Genomic DNA, 27275 nt, shown 5'->3' on the forward strand with positions numbered 1-27275 from the left:
CACCCACCTCACAGGATTGGTTTTAGGATTGTATCTGTAAAGCAGCAAACATAGAACGAACATTAGTAGTGTTTACTGTGCAAGCTCCAGGTCACACAGACCTAGTTTCACATCCTGGCTTCTTCATTACTACTCAAGTAAACTGGGAATGTTACTTAACCTCTGAGCCTTTCTGTTCTCTCTGTAATGTAAGCATTAAAAATACTCACTCCTTTTGTGATAGCTGTGAGATTATAAAAGACAATTCATTTGAAGTGCTTATCAGAAAACATGGTACATTTAAGCGCTCAACTGTTAGCACATGTCATCATTCCTCAATGGATTAATAATGAGTTCATATATGAAACAGACACTCCCAAATCTTAGCAGACAGGCTTTTAGAATCCTGCTAGGAAAATCTATCCAGTTAGTGTAAGAAATCTTTCTTTTTGGAGAATTGTCACACTTCACCTGACAATATAAATATGCACTTAGATAATCCTACAGTGCTAGTTCTGGGGGACTTGACTGACTTCAAAGAAAAAAATAGTTCTAAAATGATTAAAGTTAAAGCATGTACAAAATTTTGAAGTATATTTCTCTGTTCTGATTTTTGAATAATTAACTAGAAAATGTATTCAATGTAAAACTGAAAGCAGAAGTTTTCCCACCATTTGACTCAATGTGATTTAGGTCATAAACTGGTTCTTTATTAAATTGGAAACAAAGTTGAAAAAATTCCATCTGGGACATGAACTATTCCTTTCTTTCTTTGGAGATTTATTCTTGTGAAGTCTTTAATACATTATAAGTCACTAATGAAATCTTTGTAAAGATCAGATGATTTTTTTTAACTGCCACTACTTCAAAAGAATCCAGTTCTTGCTCAAGATTAATGTCTATTTCTGTATGACACACACAGATACATGAGCAATAAACATTAGGATTTTTATATTCTTTGATACACAGCAAGCCTAGTTAATACAATCTGCTACTTTCCTTTTTTTCTAATTTAATAGATATCTGATTAATTCTGTTACCTAAAAGCCACTGAATCATTCCATTTTTGAGGCACATTTTATCTAAGTTTCTCATCTAGATTAGTCCTTTGTGCTAGTACCTTATATACAATGTATAACCAGTGGTGTTATAATTGGCAAGATTGGAATTCATTTTGAAATGTAGAAAAACTTATCAAAAAGGGCTCACAAGGCTAATTTAGTAAGAGTCCTCTTGTCATTTTATTTGCTGTAGGCTTGGAAGTTGAGATAGTCTCAGCAACTTTGCAAAGCAACCTCTGGTCTGCTTGAGATTGAAGACACATGTGATTCGTCAATATATATACTGTAGGGCAAATTTACTGTTAGTGAGGTAGTCTCCATGAATCAAGGAATCAAGCAGCATTTCCACACCATTATATATCTAAATCCTAAATCAAATTTCTTGTTATAATTGGTTGGTTGAAATCCACTCATTCCTTTTTTCAACATTTGATCTAATTGATCTAAAAGCATCAGCTAACTAATGACATGGTTTACTAATTAATTTTCTCATTTTGAAGGCAAATTTAAATTTTAAGAGTTGTGCATATGTCTTCATTTGATATTTTTATATCCTAAAATTTCTAAAATTGTGAGAACAATTCGCATTCAGTGAAGCAGAACATTTTCCTAGTGCTAAAAGCTTAAAAATATTCTATACCAGGAAAGCTACTGAATTCTTCAAATAGGTGCCACCTGTGAGTATATTCAGACCTTTTCATTCCACATTGTATATACTTTTTCTACTATTTCATCCAAAACATTTGACCAAATTTGAATAAATTAATACCAAGTTAGAGCTTCATTCCATGGTTGCTCCCCTCCCTCCATACCCATTACACCATTTCCTCTGCTTTTCATCTAAAACAAAAATTTCCTGAACCCATGCTAAGGACAAGTAGCATGTTTCATTCAGGAGCTACAAACATGAAGAGGAAATGGCCTCTGTTCCCAAGTCCTTCACAGACCACTAGCAAAGGCAACACAAATATTAGTAACACCAGAGAAGTATGGCAAGTTCTGTGATGTAGGTATAATCATGAGTGAGTATGACAGAGAGATACTCATCTCTGTCTAATGAAGAGAGAAAGGCATCTCAGATGCTATATATTTTTTAAAGGGCCTTGAATTGAGCCAGATTTTTATGAGCAAAAAAGAAAAGTAAGACTGTTCAGGTATAAGTATGTTTTGGAAAAATGCAACAGGTTATTAGACCTGAAATAGAATATAAGGCTATGGGATCATAGTGCACTACTATGTGAAACTGTGGATCCTGAATGGACATGAGAAGAACTTTATTCTGGCTAATCAGTTTGAATGACATCCTCCTACTTTTTCCCTAGAAAGTGCTAGGGTGAAGGAATGACAACAGGCCAGTGAAGGTCAAAGAAGAGCTTAAGTTTTATCTGTAATGTTGTATAATTTCCAATGGAAATTAATTATTTTAATAACTATTACCGTGATTTTTTCAAAATTATAAATTGGAAAAAATCTATGAAAACAATTTTGTCAAAATATTAAAGGTGTTTGATTCTGGAAGATAAGAATATGATCAATTAAAATTTTTATTCCTTAAACTTTTAAAATATTTTTTAAATCATCTAAAATTAAAGGTTTATTCACTTTAAAGGGAGATTATGTAATTGGAAATTTGTTTTCTTATGTTTTAATTGAGGTAACATTGGTCTATAACTTTATATAAATTTCAGGTCTATATCATTATATTTCTACTTCTGTATACACTACATCGTGTTCACCACCAAAAGTCTAATTTCCATCTGTCCCGAACAAGTCCCCCTTGACCCCATTTGCCTTCCTGCCACCTCTCTTCCCCTCTGATAACCCCTAATCTGTTCTCTATATCTATATGTTTGTTTGTTGTTGTTTGAGTGACAGATTAATGAAATTAAGAATAGGGCAGCAATACCAGGCAGGAGATGAAAGCAATAATCCTAGTAGGAAGTGATGTGTTTCTGAATGAAAGCAGTGACAGTAGTTTACAAACTCACCGTTGTGTTATATAAAAGAAGCATTCTACACAATGCCGTCCTCTCTATTACTGAGAATTGGAAGTGTTCTTTCATGTAACTAGGGATATTTTGTATTAAGATTTGTAGTTAAAATTTTTATAGTGTCCTAATAAAGTCAATAATATAAAATAACGTGTAATATATGTCAATCCTAAATTAATTCCTGGATTTTTGTAAGAGCCAATCTAAATGTTTAAAGGAAAGTTAATGTGCAGAAGGCTTAAAGCCAAGAACTAAGAGGAATCATGTAACCTTTTTAGGGCATAAGATATGGATGTTGACATTAATTGTCTGTGAAGGAAAAGAAAGAAGAAAATTTTAGAAAGTCATGCTCAAGGCATACAGTGTATTCAAGAAGTACAGGTATGCATTAAGGCTTTAGAAACACCGTTTACATCTCCCTTGACCTCGATGAGTTCTCTAAATCTTAGAGAATGTACATCATACTACATCACATTCTTTCAAGTGTCGGAACCTAGCTATGACTCTACCCTCGCTGTGCAGTCTTCTCTTCATTCTTCCCCCTTTTGAGAGCTGAAGCAAACCTGAGAGAAAGACATTCATTTAGTCCATGAACTGTGTACCAGAATAGAAGGACAGATTTTTAAATTTTCTACCTAGTACAGTTAGAGCAGATAGAATATATTGTGTAAGTTCAAAACTTGGTGTAAAGAATAAGAGAAACAGTATTAAGCATCAGGTCCATGAGTACAGAAATAAAGATGGGAGATAGTGGCTCAGGGTCAAGAAGGTTATCAGGTGAGAATATAAAGCAACAAATCAGGATGGAGTCACTGGATTCAAGATACAACTTATAAACAAAGCAATGGTACTGGGAAAGCATTTTTACTGGGTGTTAGCTGCATCAGTAGCTATTATAATTCTTATTTTGTATAAAAGGGAAATGAGATTCAACAGATTTAACTATCTTACCTAATTTTACATGCATATGTCCATAAGTAACAGGGCTTTTACTGAAATCGAGCCTTTCTCACTTGGAAGTCCACAATTTTTGCCAATACCATATTAACCTCAAGATCTTGCCATTTTTAACGTCTTTTAAAGTATATTCAGTTTTGCTTTTTGGAAGGACCCTTTGGCATAGTTACTGGTAGAGGGTATTTTATAGCCCTTTTCTTCTAGCTAAACATTCTCAATTCCTTGTGTGTTAAGCATTACAGTTCCTCGAACGTCTAGTTGCTTTTCCTGTTTATTTTTCAGTTTGACAATAAAATGCTGTGTTAATCCATTTCCTTTGAGAAACAGTCAACAAACAGGATTAAATAAGCAAGAATTTTATTAGGGAAAGACCTATTAGAAAGAAAATAGGGAAGGAATCAGGAAAGATTGGGAGAGTAAGTTCAGTGTGATGCAAATCCAACTCCATGTGAAGGAGAGGAGGAAGGAAAATTGGGTAGAATTGTCCTAGAATGCAGTACAGTTTAAGAAACTTTGGATAAGGTCAGAGTCCTCTGGGAGTACCAAGTATTCCAGGAATAGGTCTGCCTTAGTAGCCTTGCCACACTGTCACTGGCTGGGAACAGCCTGTGGGAAGTAGGGCCTTAGCAAAAACACTGCAGTGGATTTCAGATTGCAATAGATAGCGCTCTTAGTAAATTATTCCCTCTGTAGTTGGAGGTCTGCAAGGTACATTCTCATGGCTGCCAGATCACTTGTAAAGCTTTGTAAAAATTTTTGAAAGTTACCAGACACCATCGACCCTGTACATTAAAGTCTCTGATAACAGATGACATTATTTATAAAGACTTTCTCATGCCTCTCCAATATCACTCATATTCTTGGATGAGACTCATGGGAAATCCTTTTAAAGGTTATTTAAATGGAAAGAAGAATTGAAAATCTAAATATGAATTATGTGTGAAATGGAGCACAATATACTACTATGTTACAGCAGCCTGAATGGGGTAAAACAGCTATCTAAAAACATCTTCCAGTTTCTGTTAGTTTTGCATGCACCCAAAGAAAAGCACCTTCTCTTTCTCAAAACTAAATAACTTGAACGACAAACCAAAAGCATTAGTGGGTATTTGGAATGCTGAATTAAAAATGGATTCATTTTTGTTGTAAGAGGTAGCATGCAATATTTGTTCAATATATTCCCACAGATGGCATGATTAACATTAACACCTTTGGAATGGCCACAATGTGCCCAAGATCATGGTGGGTGATTTATATTTGAAGGGTAGCAGAATATACCACCCCAAAATGTGACTGTAGGAGTTCAGGACAGGCTACCCCAAAATATGCTGCTTTGGTATATTGATTATTTTGAGCTGTAGGCACTTTGAAAAACAGCAAATGCAGGTAGAGGCTTTCTCTGAACTCCCCTTATCTGCCTAAAAACAGACCCTCCACAAAGAAACTCAGTTGTCATAAGTCCCCTCCCCAGAAGTTTCATCAGCCAGGGAAGACTGACCCATATTGGAGGAGAGGAGGCTAAAAGTTGACATCACACTCAAACTTTGTACTCTCCTCTAAGAGACCTCTACCCTCCCTCCCCTTTCCTTATTACGATGCTATTTAAGTCTGAATTCCAAGCCACTTTAAGGACTTATCCGTTTTTCCCTGGGTATGTCCCATGAATATATAAGGTTACACGTGTTAATAAACTTCTGTTCATCTTGCTCTTGTTAATCTGTTTTATAACAAAGGTCTTGGCAAAAAACTCCCAAGAGTAGATGGAAAATTATTTTTACTCCCCTACACATTCAATCCATATAATAGCCTTGGTAGAAAGAGATTATTAATCTCACTTAATAGATGAAGATAATAAGGGCTTAGTACCACTGCCCAGGATCATAGATCTAGGAATTATCAAACAGCAGATTTCAATCTAAATCTGTTTAGCTCTAAATCCTGTAATCCTTCAAAGTGCAGATATTTTAATCTGCTTATCAAAGATTTTCCAAGTAACTCCTACATGTCCAGACTCATTTTATAGACTATAAAGATCTATATCTATGTCTATCGATAGATGTAGATATAGATATAGATCTTCCATTTTCTATCAAAGAGTTTATAATCAAATTGGAAGAGATAACAAGTGTTAGACATGAAGAGCTATAAAACACAAACCCAATTGTGTATTATATGGCTAGTAAATACAATAAATTGTTACTATAAGCTGAAGCCATTGATATGGGCTCTATGGTAGATTGGGTACATGCAAAACTAACAGAAACTGGCAGATGTTTTTAGATAGTTGTTTTATTCCAGTCAGGCTGCTGTAACATAATACCACAGACTGGGTAGCTTAAAGATAAGAAATTTATTTCTCACCATTCTGAAGACTGAAAGTCCAAAATCAGGGAGCCAGCATGGTCAAGTGAGGGCCCACTTTCTTGTCCTAGACTTCTTGTATCCTCATATGGTAGAAGGGACTAGGCATCTCTCTGGAGTCTCTTTGTAAGGCATTAAACCCATTGGTAAGGTCTCCATCCTCATGATTTAGACACTTCCCAAAGCCCACACCTTTTAATACCATCAGCTTTATGGGTTAGGATTTAAACAAATGAATTTTGGGTGGACACAAATATTCAACCATAGCAATTAAGGAATAAGTATTGGGTGTAAGATGCCTAAGATTGAATTTTACCTCTCACATTTAACCTCACAGTTATTTTAAACTACTCTATAAATCTTAGTTTCTATATATTCAAAACAGGGGAAATAATACACACCTCACTGTGTTGTTGACAAGATTGGATAGGAAAATGCACGGAAAAGCAAGAAACAAATTCAGTCTAAACACAAAAGGTATTATTATAGGCAATGAGATCTGCTTTTTATTTTAATACCAAATTCCAATGATGTTTAAAGTAGATAAAATCTTTAACTCAACTGTCAAAAATTTTCAAAAAGAAAACATCAGAACTATTTGTTCTTGAATTTAAAATTCTTTGAATTTTATGATTCATCAGTCTTCAAAATGTTTGATTCTGTAGCTCACTGATGTTCAAGAGATAGCAAAGCTTTTAAGTAAGATTTCTAAAGTTCAGAAGGAAACAAACTCCTAATTCTATCCAAAAGAAAACCTAAAAATAAAACAAGAGAACAGGAAAGACATATTTTCAGAATAGAAAACATCCATAAGATTCACACAAAATATATTTCAAAATATTAAATCCAAGTATTCTGATTAGACTATGTTCTTGGAAAATGAAGATTGATTTTCCAGTAAGAGGAGCATGAGACTCTATTCTATGTCTGTTATTAATTTAAAAAGTAAGAGTTCTTTGGTGTTTACTGTGTGCTAATCCCTTAATATTCATTAGCACATTTAGTTCTCACAACAATCCTAGGAGATAGTTGTTCCCACTTCACAGATGAGGAAATCTAAACCCAGAATGTTAAGTGACTTGCTAAAGGTGGAAACAGGACATAGACACAGACACTCTGATCCCACTGTTCTTGTTCTTAGCTATAGTTTACTATATGCTATTTTGCATTCTAGGGACATATTTGAACCTCTCTGAACCCACTGCCCTGGAACAGATGGAGCACACACCCTATTCATGGACTTTTCTGCTTTGCCTGGAAGCCTCCTGCTCCAGATACCCACAAAGCACACTCCTTCTTTCCTTCTACTTTCCATGCAGACAACACCTCCCAAGAGCACTTCCTCGACCACCCTTTGGTATGCTATCTTTATACTTGATGTGTGGGTTTTTTAAAGATAATGCTTACTGTTCTTCATGTCACATTGTGGATTTATTGGCTGTAGTCTATCTTTCCCACTATTTTGATAAACAATGCTGAAAGTAATGACTGGTATATTGCAGACACTTAATAAATGTATTGAATGAATAGGTAGTCATGAGCTAGATGTTATGCTAGCAGCTTTGAATATATTATCTCATTTACTCTTAAAACAATCCTTCTAGGCATGGGCATCATTATTCCACTTTTAACACATGATAAATCAAATTCAAATATGTCAAATAAATCTAACATATGCACATAAGTACTAAATATCCAAGACAAGATTGAGTTTAGGTCCATATGATTTTCGAGTTCCAACTATTTCCATTACTCTGCTGCTTTCTAATTATTTTGAATGAAAAGTCAGTGCTGCAAGTCATTATTTTATAGCATGACAACGTGTTTTAGGATAAGATATTCATTAAACTAAGTCTGTAGTTTTACAAGGGTGTTTCTTCATACCATTATAATCAAAGCTCTGATTGTTTTTCTCTAATACACTTTCATTTGTCTTAGTAACTCCACTGAGACATGCAATTTAAGCTTTTCACTAAAAAATAATGTGCAATTTCTTGAATCTAGGGGCTTTAGTGGGCAGATTTATCCTTAACCCCATGAGCCCTGGGGCTGAGTCAAAATTGTAATACTTGTCATAACACAAAATTGAAAGTTTGATACATAAGTGGCCACAGTTATCTCCGCTCCATTCCAAGAAAAAGGAATGTTTCCTTTTCCTTTTGTTCTTGCAAATTTATTTTATGAAGGCTTTATATTCTTGAGAAATATAATCATGATATAATCCTGGGATTTTCTAAGTGCTTGATTGCTTTGCTCTAAACTCATTTTTTAGGAACACTCATATAATCCTCTTTCCTGTGTTAGAATGCACCTTTAGTTTAAGACAACAGTCATGTGATGTGATAAGTGAAGATGTGGTCTGACAAAAAGGATTTTTGTGGCTGTAGTTCATAAGAGATGGGATGTGCAGCTAATGCATTCAAATAGCTTTTCCGGTATTTCTAATGAATCTTGTGCTAAGTTGAATATTTCCAACTCTAAGCAGAGTTTTTAAACATACATTGGTGTATGAGATTGATTCCCATGAGTTAGTATTCAGCAGCTCATTTGAGAAAGTTAGGAAGCAAATATCCGGGGCTTTGGGAATATCCTTTACTTTTGTGAACAGTAAACATAATAAGATTAGAACACTTTTCCTCTTTCAGTAGTTATTGGTATTGGATGAAAATATACTTGAAAGTATAATCAATTTGATTATAGGGTTTTGAGCAACTTCGATACGATGTGTGGACCTGTTATATGTGAGGTACTGTATAAAACGATAGCTAGAAAATATTCTAGGTAGGTTAAAATGATCAATCAATAGATTTAGGATCAAAAGCCATAAGATAAAATGACATTCAATAAAGGTAAAGTTGGATACCAAGTAAAAGAAGTCTTTTAATCCTGTCGCTGCTTTTTTTTTCTGGTTGTGATGACACTTAAAACCTCAAGATTCAAGTTAGAGTTGGCCTTGCTCTTCTTTTTCATAACTCATTTCTACCTTGACTTTTATAGATGAAGATAAAAATTTGCTGATAAAAAAGATAAAAAATTCAGGGACTACCTTTCTTATCTACATTGAGTAAGACATAGGCCCTCTGTAGGACTGTAACTTAATCATAGGCTTAAAGAGTGCTCCCTCTCCCCAACGTCTTACCATTACTACAACAGGGCTCTAGTAACGTGATAGTGGATTATAACTGAAAGAGCTGCAATGTGTAGACTCTGTTCAGGAGTTCTTAGGGAAATCCAAAGACAACTTAGGGAGACAAAAACAGGACAACAGAGTCTAACAAAGCCTCTGGCATCTCTAGGTACAGCATTAAACATTAAATACAGATTAACTTCTATTGCCAAATTATGTCTGGTTTTCAACAAAAAATGAAAAGACATGCTAAAAGTCAAGAAAAAAGTAGTATGAAGAGACAAAGTTAATATCAGAACCAAACTTGGATACACTGTTGGAGTGGGAGGTTATAGATGAGCAAGTGGAGCAGGCTAGAATGATACCTGTCATAATGGATTAGACTTGGAGACCTCAGTATAAACTCTATGTAGCTTAGTATGGATTAATATGGTTATACAAAGTGTTTATAAATATGTGTATATATACCAGTTATTATAAACACATGTATTTCTTTGCTCTGTCGCTTGAGATGGCCTACAGGAAATGACACTCAAGTAGCAACAACATATTGAGTGCCAGATCTTGGTTTCTTTTTTTTTTTTTTAAGATTTTATCTTTTTCCTTTTTCTCCCCAAAGCCCCCCAGTACATAGTTGTATATTCTTCGTTGTAGGTCCTTCTAGTTGTGGCATGTGGGATGCTGCCTCAGTGTGGTTTGATGAACAGTGCCATGTCCGCGCCCAGGATTCGAACCAACGAAACACTGGGCTGCCTGCAGCGGAGCGTGCGAACTTAACCGCTCAGCCACGGTTACCCAGCCATGGGGCCGGCTCCAGATCTTGGTTTCTAATACCATTCTCCAATAAAGAAAACCAGGTCTTCACAGAGAAATGGCTAATCTAAGACTGGGGCAGGAAATATGTAAGATGACTCTCAAGTATCCAATAATGCCAGAAGGTATCCATTTTTTCACTAAATATATTGTCACCTGCATTATGAAGATATTTTAATTGAAAATGTGCCCTAAAGAAATTTGAGAAACAATGAATAATTTTAGATTAACAGTAAGTATGGATTCTTATGAACTCTCATGAAAACTGAACACAAGATTTTCCTAGACAATATTACGTGGAATAAAACAAATTACCCTATATTCACATTCATGCTATTTTCTTCCTCTAAATCTCCAAGTAGTTTAGCACACAGCCTGCCTCAGCAGTTTTGTTTTTTAATAAAATGAATGAATAAAATAGTTTGGTAACCCTCAAATCCTTTTATTAATGAAATTTACTTGAAGAACAGTACACTTTGTAAGATTTAAATTTGTAAATTCCTACAAGTTAATACTACTTTTGATGAAATTGAAGTTCAGAAAAGATTCATGGCACACTGTGGGCCACATACTTAGAAATTTAGAACTAAAATTCAATTTGATTCTGTCCTGAAGGCCCAAGGATGTGTATGACAATATATTAATCACTGCAGAAATAAATATTGTGGGAAAGGGTGCAAGGATCCACCCTCTAATCAAATACCTTCTATAATGGATTCCTGGTACAATTCTGGATTCTGCCTTTTCATTCAGTTTAGCATTTGTCCAGGATTTTTAATTTGTTAACAAACAATAATTAATAATTATAATTAATATTTGTATTTAAATAAGCCTGGAAGCGTTTGGCAAACCATGACACTGTTTCCATCTGCTGCCATGGTCTCGTGTAGTAGTGTGAGATCATGTGTACTAAACAGTTTCCTCACTTTCACACATGAGTAAAACAAACTTGATTCTCTTCAGGAGAGTTCTTGCTGATAAAACAAGTGTCCCCCAGATCAAGCAGCTAGGGAAACACATTCCCTCCCAAAACAATCACGAGTGGCAGCTGGTGAAATATTCTTGGCCACTGCCCTGCCAGCCACTTCTGGGAACAAGTGTTGTGGCCTACAAAAACCCATAATAAAGAAGACAATAATGGAAGTTCTTTAGATAGAAGAATCTGAGAGAATCTGTAGGGAGGCAAAGTTTGCCACTCCAAAAATGTGTCTCTTTAGCTTGATTATTTTTAAGGACAAAAGACTCAGGAAGAAACTTTGATCTCCCACCTAACTACTTAAAAGAATTTAAGATAGAAGACCTGATTCAGAAGAAGCTATCTCTATAGATAACTATAGTATAATATGAACTAGGCATGGTAGACAGGGAGGAACCTAGCAAAGCCCATTTGATCAAAGTCCCCCATATCCCATTGTCTTTGAAAAGCATTTCAAACATTTGTTTATCAAACATTTGCTTTTCTGTCTCCATGTGAATTGCCTTCCTCCCCTTCAAATCCCAAACCACTACCCCCAACATCCCTCTTTATCTTTAGCTGAAGATTGTATTTAAGGTGATGGCTTCAGCCATTGTGTCAAGTTACTTAGTTTTCCTGGGTTTCTCCCATATATACATGTTATTAAGCTTGTTTGATTTTCTCCTGTTATTCTGTCTCATGTTACTTTAATTCTTAGACCAGTCAGAAGAACCTAGAAGGATAAAGGAATATTTCTTCCTCCACTACAAGTTCTAGAAGAAATTGACATTGCAAAAAGAAATGAAGAATAAAGGACAGGGTAAATGCTTGAATAAATCTAAGCAAAGCCATGATGTTTTCTTGTAGAGACTAAACATATATATAGAATTATAGTTATAGCCCCCAAGGCAGGAGATAAAGGGAGTTAAAAAGTTCTAAGGCTTATTATGCATTTTTCCGCAAAGTGGCAAAGTACCAATTTATTAAACTCAAATAAGTATGCTGTATTATGGTAACGACTAAGCAAAGATTGAAGTATGCATAATAACATTATAGGAAAATAGGAGTAACACAAAACAAAGCAAGACGAAATAATCAACCTGTCAAAATGGAGAGGCAAATTGAAAACAATGGTAGATTTAAACTCAAATATATCAGTAACTACATTTAACGTAAATACATGAATTATAATTGAAGTACAAAAACTATCAATGAGATTTTTTAAAATCTCATTATTTTCTCCTTAGAAGAGTCAGTAATAAAAAAGAGTCTGTAATATAATAATTCAAAAAGCTTGAAAGTAGAGATGGGAAAATGTTATACAAATATTAATAAAAAACAGCCTGGTATGGCTAAACTACTATCAGATAAAGTAGACTATAAATCAATAAATACTAGTAGACATAAGGAGGAGTATTTCAATTTGTTTTAAAGGTTAAATCTGCTAAGAAGTGTTATAACTTTGCATGCACCCTAATAACATAACCTCAAACTACATAAACCAAATGTGGCAGAAATTAAAGGAAACAGATAAATTCACATTCATAGTAAAATATTTTAACAAACCTTTCTCAATTACTCATGAAACATCAAGATAAACATGCAGATAAAAATCATCAAGGATATAGAAGGTGTCGACAAAAATAATCCATAACCAATCTGTAAATGAAAATTTGGGTGAGTTTATTCTGAGCTGAAATTTTAGGATTATAACCCGGGAGAGTCTTTCCACAAAGGAACAGAGCACTCCAAAGAAGTGGGGGTACATAGGGTGGTTATATACCCTCAAAGAGGGTGTTTCACATATGATTGAAATGTCCCTCCCACAATAGTCACAAGATTGCCCTGTCAGCACAGCACTTGATGGACACAGCAGGTAGTGGGTCTGCTATCTTGGTGGGCAAAGCAGGAGGCAAGTCTATTGTCTCAAGCTGGGCGGTCACAGGTGAGCGCAGCAATCAGTTTCTAGCCTAAGGAAAGATACTTAATCCTTAAGGAGACGCCAACATTGGGAGGGGGAGGGAAGTTGCTCCTTTATCTCAAGGGCCTTTTGCTCTTGCCATAGGGAATCTCTAAAGCAGCTATACGATGCATGCTCAATGGCCTTGGTCAGGCCCTTTTGGAAAGGTCAGGCCAAATTAGGTTTACACCAAAATGGCTTCCTCATATATTCCAATATATCCTATTACTTGCCATTTTTATTTGACAGAAGAAATCACAATGCAAATTAGAAAATAATTTGAATTGAATAAAACTGATAATATTAATTAGAATAAACTATATTGAAACGTGAGATATTGTTAAAGCCATATTTAGAGGAAAATAAGTAACTTTAAACTTATACTTTAGAAAAGAAGAAAGACTGAAAATTAATGATCTATGTATGTCTCTTAGGAATCTAGAAAACAACAGTAAATTAATCTCAAAGACACTAGAAGAGGGAAATTTTAAAGATAAAACCAGAACCTGAGATAGAAAACAAATGAATAGAGAGAAAGTTAACAGAGCTTACTATTAGCAATTTGAAAATATTAATAGAATTGATAATACCCTGAACAGGACTGACCAAATCAAAGAAATCCTAAACTACCAATAATAAGAATGAAAAAATGGATATAATTTCAGATCCTATGTGGGGACTGGAATTGGCCACCCCAAGATATGTCTCTTTGGCATGATGATTATTTGAGGCTAGTTACTTTGCGGACAGGAAAGAAACTGAAAAGTAGAATTTACTTACCCTTTGTAAGAGACATTTACATTGTAAAGGAACTCTCCATCTGTAAAGATATCTCTAGAAACTCTTAATCAATGGGGAAGGCAAGGACTTAAATCTGCATTTGTTTATTGTGCTTGTCTGGTAACCTCCTGTAACTGACTTCCCACCCCCTCCCAAAGTTGGCATTTCCTTCAGGATTAAGCATTTTAGGCTAGGAACTGATTGCTGTGCTCACCTGTGACCACCAGCTCAAGACAATAGACTTGCCTCCTGCTGTGCCCATCAAGCGCTGTGCAGACAGGGCAATCTTGTGACTATTGTGGGAGAGACATTTCAATCATATGTGAAATATCCTGTTTGGGGGTATATTACCACTCTGTGCACCCCACATCTTCGGTGCCCTTTCTTCCTTGGGGAAGAAAGGCCCTGGGCCATGGTTCCTCATAAGTCTTTGTTTAATTTTCTCTTGCTATTCTGTCTCATGTGAATTTAATTTGTTCTCCAGCCAGACGAACCCACATTTAGGTAGAGGAAAAGTCTTCCTCCCTACACCTACATACAGTAAAAATCTATTGAGAGGATATTATGAGTAGCATTATGCAAAAGATTTTTTAAAAAGTAGATAAGGAAAATACCTTGAAAAAAACATTTCACAACTGACTCAGAAAAAACAAAAGAGCTCTATATTTAATAGATTAAATCACTAATTGAGGATTTTAAAACTAAGAAAACTTACAAACTCAAATGATTTCCCCAGTTAACATTTTCAAACATGTAAGAAAGAAAGAATGCCAATCATAAAAAAAAAAAAAAAAAAACTCTTCCAAAGAATAGGAAAAATAATAGTTTCTAACTATTTTATATGAGGACAGCTTCATTTTCAATACTACATCTTACCAGGACTATAAGGAAAAAATTATATGCTGATTTATCTCATAAACATAGATGCAATATTTGCATCTGAATCCAGTGATACATAAAACTAATCATTACATCAAGACCAAGTTGAACTAAATATAGGAATAAAAATTCTTTTAAAATTTGATAGTCAATCAATTTACCACTCTAAAAGGGAAAAAAGGTATTAATCATCTCAATAGAAATTGAAAAAGCCTTTGGTAAATGTCAACTCACATTTATTATTTGTAAAAGCAATAAATTCCTATCAAATTATGCATAGAACGTACTTAATCTAATAAACGAGTATCTGCAGAAAACATACAACAAACTGTATACTCAGTGAAAGATTGAAAAATTTTCCAGTGAGATTAGGAATGAAAGATAAGTATTTGCTATTACCATTTCAGTCAACATATCAACATTGTAGTAGATTTGCTAGTCAGGGAAGAAAGGAAAAGAAAAAGGAAAAGTTAAGTGTTGGAATGTTTCCAGGTAGATAATTGCTATCATTGTATTGACCCTTATCAGAACTGATCTAGGAGTCATATCATGTTCAACATGTTCTCATATATGTTCTTAACTAGTATAATATTTTTGGTGATTTATACATTTTTTTCAACCTGAAACAATGTATCATAAACAACACTTCCACCTGGAATCCACTTTCATTAATATTTTACTTATTTGTTGCCATTTTTATCTATCATCATTTTTATTATTTCCTTATAACTAATTAATTGGTCTTATATTTTCTTGATTGATGAAGTTTTCTTTCTTTTGTTAAAACAACCTGGATTTTTAAATTATGAAATTTTCTTCTAATTATTTGTATTGTTTCAGAACAGAACTTTCAGCAATTCTTTAGTCATAAATAAATGTCTTACCACATTATTTTTGCTCATCATTTGCTATAATTATTTTGCTTCTTCGAAACCTTTCTTCCAACTCTTTTGTTTGTTTGTTTTTTCCCCTTTTGGCTGGAGTATTTCCTCAAATATGGTTTTCAGAAATAACACTCGAGTTACATAATGTTGAACCTTGCTTGTTTCAATGTTCTATTATTGCCTTGTTTTTCAATTAAGGAGACATGATCTCTTTTAATCAGATATCTGTGAACTTTGCTTTATATTTTTCTATCATTTGATGTTGAAGCTAAGAAGTCCTGCCCTCTGTCAAATTTGCACAATACTCCTCACATCACTCCCAACTTTATCTTGAAATTTGTTAGATACTGTCTTTAACCATGGAATTCAGGTCACATCAAGCTATGTTTGATGTCAAGGCATGTACCTTCCTTCAATATTGGTACCTTTGCCTTTGAATTTGAACTCCTTGAATTTGAAGAATCAGTACTTTCATCCACACAATAAACCTATTTGTTTTCATTTTCTTATGTTTTCTTCATAAATTCCATTCTTTTTCTTCGAGTTTCTGTGTTTTCCTTATTGTATTTTCTATCCCGTCGAACATAATTTCCAACGTTTTTTTATTTTTGCTCTATATGCAAAATAATTCTTCATGTTGATTTTCTAATTAACTAATGTGCTTTTTAGCACTGATTCACCTGTTATCCAGTGCTTCTGCTGAGTTGACTTTTAAGTGTTTTTTTAATTTATTTTCAACAACTTTTTCTTTTACTCTCCTCCCTTTTCCTAGCAGCTTATTTATATCATATGCATACAGTATTCACTCAAATTTCATTGAAAGTGGGCAGTAAAATTATCTTGTGTTTTATGCATTTACTATGATATGGTGAAGTTCATTTGATTTGATAACTCAATTTGGTTGTTTAAATTATTGTCTCTTTTTAAATATTTTTTCTTTCTCTGTGAGGCTGAGATGACTCTTGTGTTGACCGGCAATTATCTACATTTTACTCAACACATGATCTGTGCCAATGGCTACTCCTGGAGAGTCTGTGCATAGGATTTTGTTAAAATTGTCAAACTCTTGTGACTTACTCACTGTCTTGGCTTCTGCTTCCACCACTGTTGGATGGAACTTGGTGCAACTTAGGGAAGGAGACTTGGGGGAGGCAGAGTGTGTACTAAAACTTCACTATTGAGAAGACTGACTTGCCTCACTTTTTTTTTTTTTTGAGGAAGATTAGCTCTGAGCTAACTACTGCCAATCCTCTTCTTTTTACTGAGGAAGACTGGCCCTGAGCTAACATCCATGCCCATCTTCCTCTGCTTTATATGTGGGACACCTACCACAGCATGGCTTTTGCCAAGCAGTGCCATGTCCGCACCCAGGATCCGAACCGGCGAACCCCGGGCTACCGAGAAACGGAACATGAGAACTTAACCGCTGTGCCACGGGGCCGGCCCCTCCTCAGTTTCTTGGGGCATTCTGCAGTTAGCTGGGGAATGCCCCCTTCTCTATCTTGCTCTGACATCCATTTAAGAAATAATTGTGCACTTGTCTCTTGTTTTCTTAGTGCAAGGTTGGGATCAAATGATGCTTAGGGACAAAGCAACATATCCTGTCTTGCCTTCTGTCTGGCCTGCTCTGCACTCGGCAAGGCTGCGGGCTTGTCTATGGTTTTCCAGGATAAAATGCTTCACTTACTTCTAGGTAACTTCCTCTGTGCCAATCTGTTCAGCACTCACCTCCATCATACATTTTGGAATTTTCTCAAGTTTTTTGATAATTTGCTGTCTTGCTACTCTTAGAGTTTTAAAATTTCTTCAGTTAGTTCATTCGTATTCTATGGTAATTTATTCAGTTAGTTCAATGGAAGGGACAGGATAAACGTGCGGGCTCAAAGAGTCATTCTGAAACCAGAAAAATAATAAATATATGTCTAGTGAATTGTTTCACATAATGTTTGGGAGAGCAAAGAATCTGAGATAATGAAAATATATTGTCTGACTTATATTCCTAACTATCGTTCATTTGGAGACTTGTAAATCTATTGAAAACTTTGTAAAAAACAAGCTTATACTTATTAAAAAATGTATTGTTATGATCTAGTTAAAACTGCAATTATTCACAATAAGTTTATGTATTTTCAAAATAAAATAAAGTTATTTTGCCTGTTAAGGGAACCCAAGACAGATTATACCAAAATTAAGCATAGCTGAGAAGGAGAAAGTTTTGCAAACGTAGCTTATGTTTTGAAATGAGTGAAGGGCCAGAGATCTGAATTTACTGTAACCACTAGCAAGCAGGTGGTTACTATAATAACAGAGACAAACCAATCCAGATTAAGAGAAAAATATTTTCACCTAGACCAATCAAAAGGAAGGAAGTTTTTGTGTGACATTTCCTGCTATCTTCTGTTTGCACTCTAAGAAGAAAAAAATTGGAGGACGTGATGTGGGTATTAGGAAGATGACATGAGTAAAACGTTTACACTGGCATTTCCTAATATTTACAGAAAACTGTTGTAAATAAAAGTGTTAGCTAAAATGTCATGGAAAACACTTGACTAAAGACTTGAAGCCTACAATAAGGTTAGGTAACACCTCCATCTTATACAATGTTATATGCCAATTATATCTCAATAAAACTTGGAGGAAAATAAAGTGCTTATTGACTTAAAAAAAAAAAAAGACTTAGAGGGTCGGGTGAAAGTTAAAAGGTCTCATCAAAGGCCCAGGAATACAGAAGTGCTGAGAACTCCAATTCTTGAGTATCCACATTAACTAAAGGTTTTTATTACCAACATTTCTAGAGGCTTCAGGAGATGTTTGTATGTGAGTCACTAGTGGAAAAGTACAGCGAAGTGAGTTTGTTGACAGAGTTTCCTCACGTATATTACACATATCAGTAAAATCTTATTCCTTATATACTAGAGAATAGTAATTCCAGTTTATGGATATATGGACCACATCAAGTAATTGTGTGGGGTTTATAAATCCACCTGTATGTTAACAATTGTCTTAGAGAAAATCAGTAACATTTCTCACACATGCATGAACAAATTTTCAAAGGCATATAGATATGATTAATAAAATATAATACTTAAATATTAGTAAATTTTAAATAGTTTTATATGATTGTATCATATATTCATAGTCAAAATACAATAGTCTCATGAGGGATGGATAACTGGATAAATAAAGGTATTCTCTTCATGCTCAAAAATTAAGACCTACTGCTAAAGAGTATAAGACTATTCTGTGACATCAGAGATCATCCCCTCAGGGTCTTGCTAGAAATCATTTATCAGGTGACTCTATCTATAGTTCCCAGGCAAAAGCACATTCCATATAACCAGATTCTTCAAAGCATTGCTTGAAAGAGGGAACACGTCAGGATTTGTGCAAACTTAGAGATATAGAGGGTAGAAATCATCTATTAGTTAAACTTCCTTGAGCAGCTTTCAAATCAAAGCACTTAGACTCTCTCTCTCAGAAAGTGCCCCCTCCTATATACCATAATAGGTATTTCAGTGGAGAATTGTAAAGCCCATCTTTCATGTTTCTAGAACATACTTTCCTTCTCTAAATTGTATATGCTCTTTTTTACCCTTTATTCATTCCCCTATATTTGCTTTTCTTTTCCTATCAACCATCTTTTCCTCACTACAACCCATTTCTCACTACTGATCAATCTGTCTCTTTTCTAGAAGGCTTAACTCAGACATTAAGAATCCATAGGTTGGGGCCGGCCCAGTGGTGCAGTGGTTAAGTGCGCACCTTCCGCTTCTCAGCAGCCAGGGTTTCACAGGTTCGGATCCCCAGTACAGACATGGCACCACTTGGCAAAAGCCATGCCATGGTAGGCGTCCCATGTATAAAGCAGAGGAAGATGGGCATGGATGCTAGCTCAGGGCCAGTCTTCCTCAGCAAAAAGAGGAGGATTGGCAGTAGTTTGCTCAGGGCTAATCTTCCTCAAAAAAAAAAAAAAAAAAGAATCCATAGGTGGTAGTAGAAAAGTAAGAATTTATATTACTGTGAAAGTGCTTTGTCAGGTATTCAGAATATTTACTGAACCTCGATTTTTATTTTAAGTAGTGATAGTATTTTGCCTAATTATCATTTATAATCTTGATTCTGCTTTTACTTTCTTATTTAAGCAAAGTATGATATAATTACCAGTGGAACTTGGCCATGTTAGTCATTTTAATCAAAGATTGTTCATGCCTGTTCCAGAACAGTGGTGGGCTAGGCTTGCATAGTATATTTTGTTTATTGTCCATGCTGTTGGAATGACAGTGATTTCCCAGTCATGAGCAATCGTTTATAAAGGCATGTGGAGCAGGGGGCCAGTTTTCTTTACTTGTTTGTTCAATTATAATAACTGATGATGACTAAGACATGTCATTTTTTTGTCCAGAATACTGTTTATATTGTAACAGCAATGGATTTGCAAACCTCTTATATGTATGTTTTGCCTTCTCAAAGAGAGCTGAACAGAGAAAGTAAAATTGCTTCAAATATGCCATTTCTCATGTGCAGCATATCTATGACCATACTTAATACGATGGTTATAATTAAAATTCCTGATCAATCACAGCTCTCTTTCCCACTGAGACCAGATCCAGCCCACATCCTATCCAGCATGCCTGCCTTGACATTTTTGTATCTAAGTTAATACCTAATATAGATTCAATAAATACTTATTTGAATGAAGAAATAAATTAATGAATAAGTAATAGATTAAAACAAACCATCGAAGAACTAATCTGAACCTTATCTAGTTTGACTCCCTAAACTGAAGGATGGTTTTTGCTAAATTACTCTTTGACAAGCTGTCAATGGGTACCTCCTTGTGGTCATCGTAGATTCATGGACTAAAGGACAGAAGATGAGTAAGAGTGAGAGCTTAAATTAAATTTTCTGTGATGAGCAACACAACCTTCTTCCAGCTACTCCGAGGGAATAGATGTTTTACCTCTCAAGTAGTACAATATGAGCCCTCTCAATCTCTACCTGTTTAGCATTTTTTCCTTCCATTGATCACTTTCTCATATTATGAAATCCAATCTTTTTTGTTTCTCAAGCTGTACATTTTATTTGATCACCAGTTTGTAAATTCACCTCTCCTCCCCAGCTTTATTGAGATATAATTGACATATAACAAATAAATGTAAGATGTACAACATGATGATTTGATATGTGTACGTATTGTGAAATGATTGCCACAATAAGGTTCATTAACACAGTTTTCATCTCACAAGTTATAATTATCTTTTTTGCAGTGAGAACATTTAAGATCTACTTTCTTAGTAACTTTCAAGTATACAGTATGGTATCGTTAACTATAGTTACCATGCTGTAGGTTAGATTCCCAGAACTTGTCCATCTTATAACCAAAAGTTTCTACCCTTTGACCAGCATCTCCCATTCTGCCCCACTGCCCAACCCCAGGCAACTGTGAATCAACTTGTTTCCACAAGTTCAACTTCTTTTACATCCCACATATAAGTGAGATCGTATAGTATTTGTCTGTCTCTGTATGCCTTATTTTACTTAGCATAATGCCCTCAAGATTCTTTCATGTTGTTGCCAATGGTAGGATTTACTTCTTTTTTATGGGTGAATAATATTCCATTGTATATCACATTTTCTTTATTAATCATCCATCCATAGACACTTAGCAGCTTCCATGTCTTGGCTATTGTGAGAAATGCTATGATGAACATAGGAGTGCAGAATCTCTTCGAGATAGTGATTTCATTTCATTTGGATATATACGCAGAAGTGGGGTAGCTGGATCATAGGGTAGCTCTATTTTTAATTCTTGGAGGCCCCTCCATACTGTTTTCCATAGTGACTGAACCAATTTCATTCACATCAACATTGTACAATGGTTCCCCTTTCTCCACATCCTTGTTGGCACTTGTTATTTCTTGTCTTTATGATGATAGCCATTCTAACAGGTGTGAGGTGTTAGCTCATTGTGGTTTTGATTTGCATTTCTCTGATAATCAGTGATGTCGAGCACCTTTTCATGTACCTGTTGGACATTTGTTTATCTTCTTTGGAAGACATACAGATTGTTTGCCCGATTTTTTAAATCAGATTTCTTTTTTGCTATTGAGTTGTGTGAGTTCCTTATATATTTTGGATATAAACCCCTTATCAGATATATGATTTGCAAATATATTCTCCTATTCTGTCTTTTCATTTTGTTGATTTTTTAAATTTTTTCTGTACAGAAGTTTTTTTAGTTTAATTCACCTTTTAATCTCCACAACCATAGTCATATTTCAGTATGCATAAGGACTACAGTCTCACAATCCTGACCGAGGAAATATCATTAAGGATTAACTTCCTTCCAAATTAAAAACATTCCTCTGATGAGCTGCCCTGTGGAATAAAGTTGCATTCTCTGACAATCCTTAGCCCCACCCAGCTGATCTTTTGTGTACAGAAATGTGAATGAGAACTTCTAATACCAAGTTACTAAAAGCATCTCTCTGCAGCCTTGCCTATGTCTTCACTTAGTCCACTTTACTTTTTTCTGCAGCCTCTCTGAGATGAGGTTAGTGCTGCTATCAATTAAAAGAAGCAAGATATCTTCAAGAAAAACAGCTCTGAAATCCATCCATTCTGTTGAGGTTAGTTGCCTAGGAAAGGCATGAATACAGAAAACTTCTTTGAGAGTCAGCTCTGCGTGTTTTAGCTCTTTTGGATTTCCAAGTGAAAATAATTACTGGAAAGCCTGGAGTATTACAAATTATAATACAACAATTTTTTCCCCATCTATGATGTTTAAAACTTCAGTAGCGTGAACTTTGATTTACAGAGCTCTTTAAGAATTCTGTAATATCAACTGTGATGTTTGAACTGGATTATCTTCCTCCTGAAGGCTTCAGGCATGAGCAGGCTTCCACCTCAGATTTTACTGTAACCTGTTTGACTGAACTCTCTGGTGATTCTAGTCAACTGGAACTTCGGCACTTCAATTCCGCTCCCGCTGGTAAGCTAAACTGAAGATCAATATTTTTTAGTAACTTAGCTTACATCTGTACTTCTTTAATATGAGACATGTAAAAAAATAATCTTGATGCCACTTTGTTTGTGTGGTATAGTTGATGCCAATTTTAGTTTCTTGAGTTACTTTTTTTCCCCCAAAATATGTAAATAGATTTCTACAGAAAACCCTGAGAGTTTTGCCAACAGAGTGAAATGTCAGAAAACAAATTCGGTGAACTCAGAAAAATGTTAATAATGAAGTAGATTTTGGTTTTCTGAACACTCAAGCCTATCAAGGTTTAGTTTTGCTTGGCATGACTGATGAAATCAGGGATTTTATCTATAAACTGCAGAAAAAAGTCCTGTCATCTTTCATTCATCTCTTTTATTTCTGTTTACTTTTACATAAGTATTTAAAGGATAATACATGCTTTACCTTCTCATTAAGGACAAGAGAATATTCCTTTTGTTTATGTTGTTTTATGACCTGACTTACATTCTGTATGAGCTGACAGTGTTGATAAAGTTGCATGTGAAGAATGTCTGTTTTGATACCAATGGGTGTTACCCAGAATTGCACGGTTTTTATTCTTGCTCTGCAGTTTTGAGGAAACAATGCTATACACTGATAGTCTGCATTCATTAAAAAATTCTGATGGTTTGGTTTATAATGAACAGTGATAGATTTCAATAAGGAATTAATTGTGCTTTGTAGAAAAATTTTGCATAATAAGTAGATAATATTTTAAATGTTGTTCTAAAGGAAAATTCTGTTATGATTTAGTTATCCTTCCTCATAAGCAGAGGCAGTGTAATGTGAATGTAGGAGTTAAGCAAAGTCTACTTAGACCTGGATGTTACTGGATATTAATCTTTGTCCAATGAGAAACACTTGTGGAAATAATAAATTCCATTTTGCAACCATAAGATTCTTCAAAGAGACTTTAGCACGTTTTTTTATTTTCAGATGTTTTAGAAGTTTTATGTGACTCCCAACCAATTACTGATTTGTTGTTCGTAGATTCTTTTGTATTATATGACTTATTTTACTGTATAAGCAGTTCTGTAATCAGGAGAGATAACATCCTTTAGCAAATCTTCTTTCAGCTGTGAGAAAAGAAATCTTTACACTATTATATTTTTTCTTAAATTGAAAGTCCTACTAGGTATTGAACTTAGAATTTCATGAAGTGGAAAAATCAGCTTTTTACAAATGAACATAGCTTTATACAGTAGACCTGGAGAAGAAAAAGAGGTTTACAGAAAAGAGGTTTATAAACCATTTAAACATGGCTTAAATACTCATGTTCTTTTCACCATTTTTTGTCTTCTAGTCATTTCTGTCGCTGTTAACACATATATTCCAACAGATTCAACTTGTCTTTATTCAGTTGACTCAAACATCCATAGCTTGGGTGTAAACTTCCTCAGAGCCTGGAACACACTTCCCCCTTGACATCTTGGCAGTGCCTCACATTCAACACAAATAAATTAAACTCCCTAAAAATGCCTCCTTCTTCTTTCATCCTCATTTTTGTCAATAACACTTGTCATCTCAAACATTCCTTAGCACTTATTGCAATAAAAATTTCATGTTTATTTGTATGCATGTTAGTTTAACATTTGTCTTCCCCACCTCTTTGTCCACTACAATAGCTCCAGTACTCAACAGGATGCCTGGCAATAAAAGCTTCCTTATGTCTTGACTCAGTGACTGCTTAGCTGAGGGAATGAAAGACTGCCTCTTCTTTCTTCTAGTGCATACACCTGTATAGACTTCTAACCGATCTCACCTACAGGTTTTCCATAACAAGCCATTGACAGCCACACAGTGGTTCCTAAGCACAGGTCTGACCCATTCCCACCTTTGTTTGCAATTTCTTTTTTTCTTATCTATTTTTTATTAATTAATTAATTTATTTATTTATTTTTGGATGTACATCATAATATATTTCAAATTCTGTGTAGATTACATCATGTTCACCACCCGAAAACTAATTATAGTCCATCGTTTCACATGTGAGCCTAATCAGCCCTTTTGCTCTCTCCCCTTCCCCCTTCCCCTATGGTAACCGCCAATCCAATCTCCAATGCTAGGTGTTTGTTTGTCGTTGTTTTTGTCTTCTACTTATGAGTGAGATCATATGGTATTTGACTTTCTCCCTCTGATTTATTTCACTCAGCATAATATCCTCAAGGTCCATCCATGTTGTCACAATTGGCCAGATTTCATCATTTCTTATGGCTGAGTAGTAGTCTATCGTGTATAAACACCACATCTTCTTTATCCATTCGTCCCTTGATGGGCACCTAGGTTGCTTCCAAGTCTTGGCTATGGTGTATAATGCTGCAATGAACATAGGGGTGCAGGTATTTTTATGCCTTTGTGTTTTCAAGTTCTTTGGATAAATACCCAGCAGTGGGATAGCTGGATCATATGTTAGATCTATCCTTAATTTTCTGAGGATACTCCATACTGCTTTCCATAGTGGCAGCACCAGTTTACACTCCCACCAGCAGTGAACAAGGATTCCCTTCTCTCCACATCTTCTCCAACATTTGTTGTTTCTTGTCTTGTTAATTATAGCCATTCTGACTGGAGTGAGGTGATACCTCATTGTAGTTTTGATTTGTATTTCCCTGATAGCTAGTGATGTTGAGCATCTTTTCATATGCCTGTTGGCCATCTGTATATCTTCTTTGGAGAAATATCTATTCAGATCTTTTGCCCGTTTTTTAATTGGATTGTTGGTTTTTTTGTTGTTGAGCTGTATGAGTTCTTTGTATATTTTGGATATTAACCCCTTATCTGATATATGGTTTGCAAATATCTTCTCCCAATTGTTAGGTTGTCTTTTCGTTTTGTTGATGGTTTCCTTTGCTGTGCAGAAGTTTTTAGTTTGCTGTAGTTCCATTTGTTCATTTTTTCTTTTGTTTCCCTTGCCTGGTCAGACATGGGGCTTGAAAATATCCTGCCTGTGTTTTCTTCTAGAAGTTTCGTGGTTTCAGGTCTTACATACAAGTCTGTAATCCATCTTGAGTTGATTTTTGTGCATGATGTAAGGGAATGGTCTACTTTTATTCTTTTGCATGTTGCTGTCCAGTTTTCCCAACACCATTTATTGAAGAGACTCTCCTTTCTCCATCGTATGCTCTTGGCTCCCTTGTCGAATATTCGCTGTCCATAAATGTGTGGGTTTACTTCTGGACTCTCAATTCTGTTCCAGTGATCTGTTTGTCTGTTTTTGTGCCAGTACCATGCTGTTTTGGTTACTATGGCTTTGTAGTATATTTTGAAATGAGGGAGTGTTATACCTCCAGCTTTGTTCTTTTTTCTCAGGAATCCTTTGGCTATTTGGGGTCTTTTGTTGTTCCATATAAATTTTAGGATTCTTTGTTCTATTTTTGTGAAAAATGTTGTTGGAACTTTGATAGGGATTGCGTTGAATCTATAGATTGCTTTAGGAAGTATGGACATTTTAACAGCGTTAACTCTTTCAATCCAAGAGCATGGAATATCTTTCCATTTCTTTGTGTCTTCTTTGAGTTCTTTCAACAATGTTTTATAGTTTTCGGTGTACAGAATCTTCACTTCTTTGGTTAAGTTTATTCCTAGGTATTTTATTCTTTTTGTTGTAATTGTAAATGGGATTGTATTCTTTTTTTTTTTAAAGATTTTATTTTTTCCTTTTTCTCCCCAAAGCCCCCCGGTACATAGTTGTGTATTCTTTGTTGTGGGTTCCTCTAGTTGTGGCATGTGGGATGCTGCCTCAGCGTGGTCTGACGAGCAGTGCCATGTCCGCGCCCAGGATTCGAACCGACGAAACACTGGGCCGCCTGCAGCGGAGCGCGCGAATTTAACCACTCGGCCACGGGGCCAGCCCCTGGGATTGTATTCTTAATTTCTCTTTCTACTACTTCATTGGTAGTGTATAGAAACGCAACCGACTTTTGTATGTTGATTTTGTATCCCGTGACGTGACTGTCTTCCTTTATTGTTCTAAAAGTTTTTTAGTGGAATCTTTAGGGTTTTCAACTTATAAAATCATGTTGTCTACAAAGAGTGACAGTTTCACTTCTTCTTTTCCAATGTGGATCCCTTTTATTTATTTTTCTTGCCTGATTGCTCTGGCTAGGACTTCCAATACTGTGTTAAATAAGAGTGGTGAGAGTGGGCATCCTTGTCTGCTTCCTGTTCTTAGAGGGTAGCTTTCAGTTTTTCTCCATTGAGAATAATATTTGCTATGGGTTTGTCATATATGGCCTTTATTATGTTGAGGTATTTTCCTTCTATACCCATTTTATTTAGAGTTTTTATCATAAAAGGATGCTGTATCTTGTCAGATGCTTTCCCTGCATCTATTGAGATGATCATGTGATTTTTATTCTTCATTTTGTTAATGTGGTGTATCACATTGATAGATTTGCAGATGTTGAACCATTCCTGCATCCCTGGAATGAAACCCACTTGATCATGATGTATGATCTTTTTAATGTATTGTTGTATTTGATTTGCTAGTATTTTGTTGAGGATTTTTGCA

The 27275-nt window shown here is 35.1% G+C and overlaps 2 protein-coding genes across 7 annotated transcripts in view; both read left to right on the top strand.

Annotated features, from left to right (window-relative positions):
• Nucleotides 1-11416, top strand: part of LOC138925061 (uncharacterized) — a 47664-nt gene extending 36248 nt beyond the window's left edge. For 2 of the 3 annotated variants that reach the window (XR_011440744.1, XR_011440746.1), the window contains exons 3-4: nt 7524-7706; nt 10131-11416. Coding sequence is in view for 1 of the 3 variants with exons in the window: in XM_070273470.1 (XP_070129571.1) it covers nt 7524-7535 (12 nt within the window). In the remaining 2 variants the exon portion in view is untranslated. Of the gene's footprint in view, nt 1-7523; nt 7707-10130 lie in introns of those variants that run through there. The other variant, XM_070273470.1, reaches the window with a different exon arrangement.
• The window catches only part of ANO3 (anoctamin 3), a 451605-nt gene continuing 434460 nt past the window's right edge, over nt 10131-27275 (top strand). The window contains exons 1-3 of one of the 4 annotated variants that reach the window (XM_070273456.1): nt 10131-12064; nt 22286-22376; nt 22565-22738. In XM_070273456.1, the coding sequence (XP_070129557.1) occupies nt 22597-22738 (142 nt within the window). In that variant the 5' untranslated portion in view covers nt 10131-12064; nt 22286-22376; nt 22565-22596. Of the gene's footprint in view, nt 12065-22185; nt 22739-27275 lie in introns of those variants that run through there. The other 3 variants (XM_070273459.1, XM_070273457.1, XM_070273460.1) reach the window with 3 other exon arrangements.

The sequence above is a fragment of the Equus caballus genome, chromosome 7 (genome assembly GCF_041296265.1).
Source record: "Equus caballus isolate H_3958 breed thoroughbred chromosome 7, TB-T2T, whole genome shotgun sequence".
In the NCBI taxonomy this organism is placed as follows: domain Eukaryota; kingdom Metazoa; phylum Chordata; class Mammalia; order Perissodactyla; family Equidae; genus Equus; species Equus caballus.